Source organism: Leptidea sinapis, chromosome 2, assembly GCF_905404315.1.
Source record: "Leptidea sinapis chromosome 2, ilLepSina1.1, whole genome shotgun sequence".
NCBI classification, from domain to species: domain Eukaryota; kingdom Metazoa; phylum Arthropoda; class Insecta; order Lepidoptera; family Pieridae; genus Leptidea; species Leptidea sinapis.
In genome coordinates, this window is record NC_066266.1 from 10014680 (window position 1) to 10026374 (window position 11695).

The 11695-nt window shown below is 33.3% G+C and overlaps 1 protein-coding gene across 1 annotated transcript; it reads left to right on the forward strand.

Annotated features, from left to right (window-relative positions):
• Positions 1-4902: 4902 nt before the first annotated feature.
• On the forward strand, positions 4903-11288 carry LOC126971922 (39S ribosomal protein L19, mitochondrial). The gene is made up of 6 exons (XM_050818428.1): positions 4903-5099; positions 5173-5415; positions 8315-8457; positions 8890-9069; positions 10082-10236; positions 11082-11288. Exons 1-6 carry the CDS (start codon positions 5033-5035, stop codon positions 11212-11214), a joined length of 921 nt encoding a protein of 306 aa, XP_050674385.1. The 5' UTR covers positions 4903-5032; the 3' UTR covers positions 11215-11288.
• Positions 11289-11695: the final 407 nt, after the last annotated feature.

Sequence of the window (11695 nt, forward strand, 5' to 3'; positions counted from 1 at the left end):
AAAAAGGATAGGCCGGAATAGGTTATCTATTTCTTTTTCTAAGTACCAAGATGCAAATGACTTTGTTGAAAACAAAAATTTAGAAAATGAAAAATATAAGGCTTTTATTCCATCATTTTCTGTGAGTAGAATAGGAATAGTCAGAGTACCAGCTGAGTGGTCTGAAGAGGAAATAAAAGATAATGTTTCTGTTCCTATTGGCTGTGGTCCAATCATAAAAATTAGGAGAATAAAACGAAAGATGATGATTGATGGACAAAACCATCTTAAATGTACTGAGTCTGTGGTATTTACTTTTGATGGACAGTTTTTGCCTAAACGAGTATATATGTGCTACACTTCTCTTACTGTAGACTTGTATATATATCCTACTATTCAATGCTACAATTGTTGTCGGTTTGGTCATGTGAAATCTCAATGCAGATCTAAACCAAGATGTTTTAGATGTGGTCAAGGACATAGTGGTGATAACTGCTCTGTTCAAGATGATTTTATATCTTGTTGTTTATGTAAAGGTTCCCATATTGCAACTGATAGAAAATGTTTAGAATATGAAAGACAAAGAGCTATAAAGGAATCAATGGCTAAAAACTGTATTTCCTATTCAGAAGCTTCAAAGATACATCCATCTGTCTCTCGAATTTCATATGCAGATACATTACTCTCATCACCTAACATCACTCCTAATACTTTTCCAACCCAGCATCAACATTCAACACCTAAAGCTATAAACAATACTTCATATAAAAAAACTGTTTTTCTTAAACCAAAGCCTCCACCTACACTTAGCAAAGGATATGACAAATCTGCTCACCAAGAAATTTTAAGGGATTTTAATATTCCCCAACCCTCTAATGGATGTGCATTAATTAACAAAGAAAATGAAAATCCTTTGGAATCTTCAGTAATTGATTTAATTATTTCTCTTATAAAATCTCTTAGTCAATCGAATGAATTTTCACCGTCCAACGCTGCCTTATTAGTTTCTGCAATTACTCAAATTTATAAACCAAATAATGGACAAAGTTCTTCAATGGAATTGTCAAAGCATCACTCCTAAAAAAAGTGATGTTATTTATTTATTAAATAAATATAAACCTTATATCTGTGCTCTTCAAGAGACATGGTTGAAACCAGGATCTTTATTTAAGATTCGTGGTTATTCATGTCTCAGAGAAGATCGTGTGGATGGGCATGGCGGAGTAGCCATGCTTGTGAAACACCCTCTTTCCTTTTCTCTCTTCTCTATTCCTTCTCACAGTAATGATTTTTCTATTATTGCTGCTTTAGTTGAAAATATCTGTTATGTATCTATTTATATACCTCATCCTTCTTCTGCAATCTTAAATGAAATTAAAGATATTATTTCCATTCTTCCGAAGCCTTTTATGATCCTTGGTGATTTTAACTGTCGCCATGAATCCTGGGGTTACTTATCTTCTAATAGTTATGGTAACACATTAATAGATATATTTGATTCAGTGAATTTGTGTATATTAAATGATGGTCGTCCTACACGACGTTCTCATCCTGACGAGGGCCCAAGTGCTCCAGATTTAACAGTCACTACACCTAATCTTGCTTCTTCTTTGTCCTGGGATCCATTACGATCTACTTTTGGTAGTGATCACTTCCCACTATTATTATCATTTCCAACCTGCAATAATAACAATAAAGTATTACATAATACTTATTCTCCTCGTTTAAAATATAAGCTTAATGATGTTGATTGGGATTTATATAAAGATCTAATAAAAAACAAAATTATTACACTTCCAAAAATTAATCCAGGTACAGAATCTCAGTGTGCAGATTCTTTAGCAAGAATCTTTATTGAGGTTGCCAATGAGATATTTCCAAGTAAAAATAGCTCTTTGGGTTTTATTCCTTCTCCTCCTTGGTGGGATAACGAATGTACTGAGGCAGTAAAGAGAAGAAAATATGCTGAAATTACATACTGTCAATGTTCCACTGATGAGAATTTTGAAATTCTTACAAAGAGTATGTCAGAAACTTCAAAATTTCTAAAGAAAAAGAAATTTGATGGCTGGAAAAATTTCTGCTATTCAATATCACCTGATGTCAAACCATCTCTTGTATGGCAAAATATAAGAAGGTTTAGATCTGCATACAAAGATTCATCTCCAAAATCAATCCCTTTTCATTTAGTTAATAGCTTTTTAGATAAATTGGCTCCACTTTTCGTTCCTGAAGACTTAATAACTGAACTAAAAGGTGTATTGTCTCATGTTAAGGATTCTGCTCCTGGACTGGACGGTATTCCGTATTCCTTTATCTCTCATTTAGATGATGTTGCTTTATTTTATTATTTATCTCTTATAAATTCCATAGTGACATCTGGTAACATCCCCTCCACGTGGAAACGTCAAGAAATAATTCCCGTACTGAAACCTAATAGGTGTTCTTCAGACCATTCTGCCTATCGCCCAATCGCACTTTCTTCTGTTTTGATGAAAATTACAGAACATCTTATAAAAAATCGTTTAGAATGGTTTGTTGAGCATAACGGTCTATTATGTGAATCCCAATTCGGTTTCAGACGTGGGAAAAGTACTATTGATAGCTTAAGTATATTCATTTCTGATATTCAATTATCATTTTCAAATAATAAATCAGTAATAGCTGCGTTCATAGATATAAATTGTGCCTATGATAATATCGTAATAAGTATTTTAAAGAGTAAGCTTTTACAACTTAATATACCTCTGCTATTAACAAATTTTATCATAAACATGCTTTCCGAAAGATACATAATCCTGAAACTAGATGACAGGAAGTCAATTACTCGACTTGTTTCAAAGGGCCTCCCCCAGGGATCAGTACTTAGCCCAATATTGTATAATATTTATACACACGATTTAAAATCATCACTTAATAGTGTAAATGTTCTTCAGTATGCTGATGATCTATTAATTTACTGTCGTGATATTTCTATTGAAAAAGCTAGTTCTTCTATAACACAACCGCTGATAAATTTAAAAACTTGGTTGGACTTAAATGGCCTTGATCTATCACCTGAAAAAAGTACAATAGTTTTATTCACGAGATCAAGAACTCCTCCTCCTATTTCTATATTTTATGAGGGTTATCAGATTCCAGTTAAAGATAATGTTAAGTTTTTGGGAATTGTCTTAGATTCGAAACTAACTGGTATCCCACATTGTGATTACCTAAATGCTAAATGTGAGCGTACTCTTAATATTTTAAGATGTCTGTCAGGTGTTTGGTGGGGTGCGCACCCTTTTTGCATGAAATTGTTATATAATGCTCTTATAAGAAGTATATTAGATTATGGTACATTCTTGCTGGAGCCTGGTAGTGTTAAGGCATTTAAAAAACTAGATCTAATACAGTCCAAAGCTTTACGAGTAGTTTCTGGTGCTATGCGGTCAAGTCCTATCAATGCTCTTCAAGTAGAATTTGGTGATCCTCCACTACATCTACGTCGTCAATATTTAGCAGACAAATTTATATTCCAATGTTTTCAGTTTCTTAACCACTCTCTTTATAACAAACTTCAGAAACTTTCTCATTATATAGATTCATCTGATTATTGGTCAAATAAAAACTATCGTTTTAAATATAACTATCGTTTTTTATCGTAAATAGTTTTAAGAAATTTATCAACATAAAAGCTCCTATTCATCGATCCATTAATTATCCTCTTTTCAGTACTAGCTTTGAAGCATTAATGTTGCTTCCAGAAATTAATTTTAACTCAGATTTAAATAAGCACGATATTAGTACAAATTTTTCGTTTAATCTTCTTAAGAATACTGTTTGGGTTGATTACCATCATATTTACACAGACGCGTCTAAACATTCCTCCTCGGATCCCGTTGGTGTAGGTGTCTATCACGCTCAATTTAAAATATCACAGAAAATTAAACTACCTCCGGAAACATCGGTGTTTACTGGGGAATGTTATGGTATTTTTAAGGCTATTGAATATATTATTCTATTTAAACTTCCAAAAACAATAATTTTCTCTGATTCAAAAAGTGCCTTACAGTCTCTCAATAGGTTCCCATTTAAATCAAAAAACATTTCTTCTGTTGTCATAGAACTAAGAAATCTATTAAATAAATGCAATCACTTTGGTCTTTCTGTGTTGTTTGTATGGATCCCCAGCCATAGCGACATTCCTGGTAATATAAAAGCAGACCAACTAGCTAATGAAGCCGTGGTCGATGGCGACATTTTCCCTTATAAAGTTTTTTGCCAGGATCTAGGTGCTCTTCCTATAGTTCACCTTCAGGATTGTTGGAATAGACTTTGGACTGAAACTGGTCAATCAAAAGGCAGGAAATATTTTAACCTTCAGCCACTTATTTCATTTAAACCATGGTTTTTCCGTGCCAAATGCAATAAGTTAGTATGTTCTTCTATCATAAGAATGCGTTTGGGTCATGTTTGCACTCCTGTTCATCTTAACAGATTAGGCATTGTATCTACTGACATGTGTGAATGTGAATCCGATAAATGTGATCTAGATCACATTTTCTTTTCATGTTCTCTATACGACCGCTCCTCATTCCTGAATGATCTAATATCTCTTAATGTTCCTTTTCCTACCTGTATATCCTCTCTAATTATGTATCCATGTAAATTTTATAAAATATTGTCATCTTTCATTCTTCAGAATCATATCAAAGTTTAAATATTTGTAATGTTGTGTAAGTAGCAAGTATATATGTATATTTATGAAATTTTTAATATCCGTTTCAATCCTCTTTTACTTATCTGATCCTTTCCCGTGTTCCGTATCCTTTTTTAACTTAGTTTCCCAATCTTTTAATTTACGTTATTGGCAAAAAGTAAACGCTATTGCCAAAAGAAGAAAAAAAAAAATATCATTATGTTTAAACTCTCTTTGGTCTTTGGGTACATACCTACTTACCTATTCTATTTGATTTCTATTTAGAATTTTCTTATGTAGACAGTAGAAATAAATGATATTAAATATTATTAACAAGTTTATGTGAATTAAATTAAAAAGTAATGAATTAATATGTCACTTGCTATTCGAAAATGTTCTTCGGATTTACTATCCATTACGAAATGGGTAGTTAGAAGAGGTTAGTTTTATAAACATTTTAAAACGTTTTGTATGCTACATTTTTCATTGCTTTTTTTATTTTTTTGTTACAGAATATCGTCTTCTTTCAACTCTGCCAGAAAATATAGAACCAGCTAATACAGATGTAGATGAAAAAGCGCCGCGAACTGGACGCAGACCTCGGTTACAAAATCCAGTACTCGAATATAGGCATATATATCCTGAGTTTTTGCCAGATCCGAATCCAAAATGGAGAAACAGCCTTCGAGAAAAATTAGAAAGAGCTGATATGCTTAAAAGAAGAGCTAAAATTGACATACCGGAATTTTACGTTGGTAGGTAACCATTTCGTAGTAAATTTTTTTTGAGCAATAATTTTTAAATTTACATTCATTGCATTTCCACATTCAGGTTGTTGTTGACCCACATATGTGACAGTGTCGAAAATCAAATTTGTTGTCTTAAAAAGTTTATGCCAATAAACTTGCTGATCCATTGTACTGTAGACCACACTTCAGGAGTGTGAGTCCTCTAGTTTGGTTGTCTTATTATTTATTCTAAGAAGTTTATGACAAACTCTATACTTCAATGTTCTAACTTGCACAAAATGTATGGAATTATATAGTTTCAAGACAACTGGAATAAACCTATTAGGATTACTAGAAGTTTCAAGAAATATCCCATTATTTCTTTTATGTGAACTGGGCTATTTTATGGTGTTTTTTTTATAACACTAGATGAAGATTATCAAAATATTACCAATAATGAATACAAAGATTTATATTTAATTATATTACCTTTTGTACCTAAATTACCGGATATACCATATATTACCACATGCCTGCTAGATTATGGGAACCACAACAGCACCTATTTCGTGAAGCAGAAATGTGTAAGCTATATTGTCAGAACACAGGATCTCGTAGCTAGTGAAATTACTGGGCAAATGAGACTCATTATCTTCTGTCTCAAGGATACAAGCACAATTGTAGTGTCTTATTCTAAGCATAGAATTTTAGATTTTTCAAGAATCCTGAAACTGCACTGTAATGGGGAGGGGGTATCAATAACAGATCAGGGTATCAATAAGATTGTTGTCATTAAAAAACAAAAATTTAAGAAAATTCACTTATCCTATAAAAAAATAATACACACCAAAACTGAATAACACCATTTGATTATTGTGTTAGTTTCATTTTTCACCCCTATTCAAATTTAATTTGTGTAATTAATCCCATAAGTGAGTTTACCCTCACTTCATGTGATACTTAAAAAAATAAAAAATTATCATAGGTCATGTTGATGAAGATTATGGATACCAAGGTTTAATTGGTAGGCAGCGTCAAAAGAAAAATTATATTTTGTAAAAAAAAGTGAGGAACATAAAATTACATAAAATATACTTAACAAAATATTATTAGTGTTGTGAGTTCGAGTACTGGATTGTATGTTCAGTATAAAATGCTGTGGCATATTTGGTTTTTGGGTGACCTTAACTAATCACACTAATATGAAAAATAAAAATTACTGTTAATAAATATTTATTAGTAATAGGTAATAAATTTTTCTATGGCCTATTTCATACCTGTGGCTGCTAAACTTGGGCACTCACAAGAGCACAATGCAATGGGTTGAAGGTAAGCCAGCGAGCCATGGAAAGGAGCTTGATCAACAAAAAGAGAATATAAAAGATTAGTAATAAAAATTTGAGAGACAAAACAAGAGAAGCCGATGTGGCTTATGCTATAAAGAGTCTAAAATGGAGTTGGGCTAGACACCTCATGAGAGGGCCGGATAAATGGAACAAAACTATTACCACATGGTACCCAAGAGGTTGCAAGAGAAACATGTAGGTAAATTAGAAGATGAGAAGAGATGAAATAGTGAAAATGGCTGGAAGAACCTGGACTAGACTAACTGCAAATAAAAAAGAGTGGAGAAGAACATGGGAGGCCTTTACCCAGAGGCACACAGACAATTAATACTTAAATTAGTGTCATGAATTTTCAATGTAGGTATTAGGTTCAGTTTTTGTCTGAATAAAAGGCTATTATTATTATAAATTATATTTTTTCTTCCTATAAAATATTATCATGTTCCTATATGAATACAATATTGTAGAAAACTGAGGTTTGCAAATTACACAAATGTTTGATTTTTATTTAATGCACAAATTACATATATTGAGGACACTTTTTTTTTAATGATGTTAATCAGACTGGCATCTCAAAATAAACTTGGCTATCATTCTACTTGACCATCATAATATTTCATCTCAACTCAAATGACCATGTGCCTTATCGCAAATACAATTTAGCCCCCTTTCATTTTATATATATCTATATTCATAACCAAGAATATTCCTGCCATATTTTGTTGCTTCGTTTATATTTTGAAAATAGAATAAAATAGGTTTGAATCCCTATAATATTTTTTTATGGAAATATATAGTTAAGTTATGATTCATTTCGGAGTAAGGTAATCCTAGATTCTGTTGTGTGTACATAAAAATTGTTATCCTCGCCTTGATGATGTTCACATTGTGTTGGGCTGTCAAAAACACACTGTTTTTCACCGCGATCACTACGTGAGTGCCATGAATTCCACTGCACCGCCTCTTCCCACTTGCGTCGCCTATTTATTGTGAAGATATTCTACTTATAAATTATTTACCTGCTTTGGACTTTAGCTAACCCGCTAACAACATGATAACTATTTGGTCAAGTCTTTTTGGTCTATTTGGTAAAAAGAAAGCAATATCCTAAACAATTTGTTATTTTAAAAAGTGGTACCTTCAAAACTTATGAACAATGCGAGACTCGAACCCACTACTTCTCGGGTTCCGTCCGAGCACTCTTCCAAAAGAACCAACAGTTCGAGTGACATATGGTTTGTTAATCTTGGTATGCCTTGTTCAACTCTCAGGTGGCTATATCTACAGGATCTACTTTATAGTTGATATCCTGCTAAACCCTAATAATTGCATATTAGGAAATTGACTTGAGATGTTTTATTTTATTAGACATTTAGATTCCCGGGTTCAAATCCCACACAAATTAAATTTAAGCATATACTGTCCAAAATCTAAGACATGCTTGGTATTTGGAGAAGAAGTGCGTCAAATCCATTATCCCACCCAGAATTTCCATAAAGCTCTGTAGAACCTTTCCCTTCAGTTTTCCATACAGATCAGGTTGTGTATACATTGGATTATCTATTAATGTTCTTTTTTAGGATCTATCCTGGCTGTTACTGTATCAGATCCTCATGCACAGGGCAAGACAAACAGATTTGTTGGAATATGTATTGATCGTAAAGGGTGCGGCTTACGTGCACAATTTATTTTGAGAAATGTTGTTGATCACCAAGGTGTTGAGGTAAAGATTACTATGTAAATTTAATAATATAATATAATTCAATTTTCTTTATAAATGTGATATATTTGCCTTGCTTAGGGCATTCTTACTTGATGGAGGAGCAATACTGGTTTTAAAGACACCTAAATTATATTATTCTAAAAAAAACAATCTCAGAAAGTTATTTTACAGATTCACTGTTCTCATAACACACACATAAGGTGAATGCTTAAAGGCATATCAAGATCCTTAGTGTGACAGTCCCATCTGGTTGTTTGATAATGTGATTGGGAGGGAGGTATTAAATCATGTAGCTCCAGGTTGTGTTGGATTTAGTAAAATAAAAAAAGGATATGAAAATGTTTTTTTGCCAAGACCAATAACCAAGACCGAACTAGCGATCACAATTTTTAGAAAATTAAATTAACTATTACAAAAACTTGTAATTTTCAGGTGAGATATGATCTGTATGATCCCATAATACAGTCAATACAAGTACTGCGCTTAGAGAAGCGCCTTGATGACAAGCTGTTTTATTTAAGAGATGCACTTCCTGAATACAGCACTTTTCCATTTGATATGGATCCTGAGGTTTTACCTGATGGCACACCAGTGCCAATAAATGATGTCCAGGTAAATTAAATGCATGTTTTGGTTGATTTTATTTATGTATGTTCATACCATTTGTAATACCATAGTCAATTGACACACATTGACTAGACTTAAAGAAATTTGTACTGTAATATATCAAATCAAAATCACTTTATTCATGTAGGCCAAAGAAATTATGAAAAAACACTTATGAATGTTGAAAAATTTATTTTTACATTTACCACCACTGGAAAAAGTTGAGCTTTCATTGCGAAAAAGTGGCGAGAAACTAATTGCCCCCCTTTTTAATAGTAATAAAATAAATTCTCACAAGTGTGGTAAATTATTATGAAGGCACTTTACTTACCTCTTGAATATACGCTTCCACATCAGCACAGTACATTGAGCGCGAGTGTTATCGTCCATATAAATCAAATTTCCTGCAAGAACCGTTGTTGAACATGCGAGTTGTACGTAATGAATTAGGACTTGATATGTAATGGTGTGCATTGGTGACAAAGTGCCGTTTTCTAAAGACTAAGTCCGTATGATCCTATACATTAATCACTCTCTAAAACATAACTGAGTGCCCACCATAAAGGGTTATTGCTTCAAAGCTAACTTCTGCATAGTGAGGGGAACACTTCACAGTATTCGCCGACGTCGGTCCGGAACATATAGTGATATTCTGGTTTCATCCGAGAATAATACTAATAATACCCCAGTCCTCTTGAGTCCAAGTCGCACAATTTAGAGCGAAGCTAAGTCTAGCAACTCCGTGCTCGCGGAGTAATTTAGGGCCACGGGCTGGACGGCGACTGCATATATTGGCAGCGAGAAGCCTTCTCCTGACATTCTAAGCTGGCTTGCACACCTCTCACTTCTTCTATAGTGCTTAAGATATCTCAATGCCTGGTACACCAGGAAGCGGTCATCTCGAGGTTCTGTGCGTGATTTTCTTTCAGACCCAGGCCATGTGATAGTTTTACATCTTAGATTTACTTAATAATTATCAAGTCTGAGTATATTATATAGCTTTGTGATAATTTTGCAGGTAAAGCTGAAACCAAGGCCCTGGTTGGAAAGGTGGGAGAGGCAGGAACTCAAGGGTGTATCAAACATTGAAGAACATCTGAAGGAGAAGGACAGAAAAAGAAGGGAATTAAGAAAAGAACCATGGGAAAAATATGATCTCATGAAACAATATAGGTATGTTAAAAATTTATACACAAAGGGCTCAAATGAAAATTGGATAATCTGTCTGTAAACTGCATATTGTGAATAACATGAGTGTTGCCAGTTTTTTAGATAGGTGTAGGCTATTTGAAGCTACCTTTATCATATGTAACTCGAAAGAACAATGGTAATGGTTTTATTGTACACAGAAGAAATAACTTTGAAAATGTGTATGGGTTGGAGGAGGAGGAGTTGGAGGTAGGAGTTGAGAAGGAAGAAGACTAGAAAGGAAAGTGGAAACAATTGTGTTAAAAAGCTCTTCGGAACACTCCCTGAAGAAAATACATCTAGTGACATCTCTATGAAACAACAAGAGTTCCAGTCATCCCCAGAGTACTACATCTCCTATGGTTCGTGCAGCTTTACGTTGCACGCTATCAAATAGCTCGAGCTCAGAATTGATACTGGGGTGAAGTAGATTCTATATTTGCCTGAACCTGCGAACGACAAATGTTTTTTTTGTGGTAAACACGCAACCTTGAGTTTTCTGGGGGTTAAATTGAACAAGGTTCATTTTTCCCCATTCGACTTTCTCAAGAGGACTCGATAGAAGACATGTTTCTTCCGATACTGGTCGACAAATTCCCTGAGAGAGGTTCATTCCCTCATCTTCATAACAAAGTGTGTTGGACGTGTCTAACATATCATTGATATGCAGAAGAAATAGTATTAGAGATAGTACACAGTCTTACATATACACAGGGTATGCCCCATGTATATCTAATCATGTCATCAGCAGTAGTGCAATTTTCAGCTCAAAGCACTTATAGGCATGTAATAAATGTCAATGACTGACGATTTTTGTTTTAATTTTACAGGAGAACAATACCAATAGAAGAGCAGAGTGAAATCTGGGGTGAAGTATACAATCAACTCCAACAAATGCATGTGTCACGCAGAAAAGTTGCTAGAAAACGTGTACTTGCCACTCCAAAGCCTCAGCTAGGATAAAATATAATATACGATATGTGAAATAATTAATGCTTTGTAGATCAATAAATAATTAGAAAACAGTAACAAAGGAATTATCATTTTTTTATTTCATTACATATTTTGTTTTCAATTCATAATTTCTGCTGACTCCCTTAAAATATATATTAAATACATCTAAATAGACTGTAACAACTTTGAAAACATCGAATTAAAATAAATCTCTAGAACATTTTTCAAGTTGGACCTGGTTTTTCGTATTTCTTCTTTTTTCCCCGCATTATTTTTTAATTTTTCTATCATAATGACGGTATCTATAAACAAAATATAGGTAAATACGTATTAAGAATTTATATGGATGTATATTATGATTTAAAAAAACCGGACAAGTGTGAGTCGGATTTGCCCTATTTATTTCCATACAAATTAGTAGATTATTATAGATTAAACGGTCGTATGTTTTAAATTAAAATTAGAAGATTTATATTTTTCACAGCTTCAA

Bases quoted from the DNA above. Each gene is read 5' to 3' on its own strand.
- LOC126971922 (XM_050818428.1), top strand. From the start codon at position 5,033: ATGTCACTTGCTATTCGAAAATGTTCTTCGGATTTACTATCCATTACG. The intron at 5,416-8,314 runs GTAGGTAACCAT...GTTCTTTTTTAG, and splicing joins CATACCGGAATTTTACGTTG to GATCTATCCTGGCTGTTACT. The intron at 9,070-10,081 runs GTAAATTAAATG...ATAATTTTGCAG, and splicing joins TGCCAATAAATGATGTCCAG to GTAAAGCTGAAACCAAGGCC.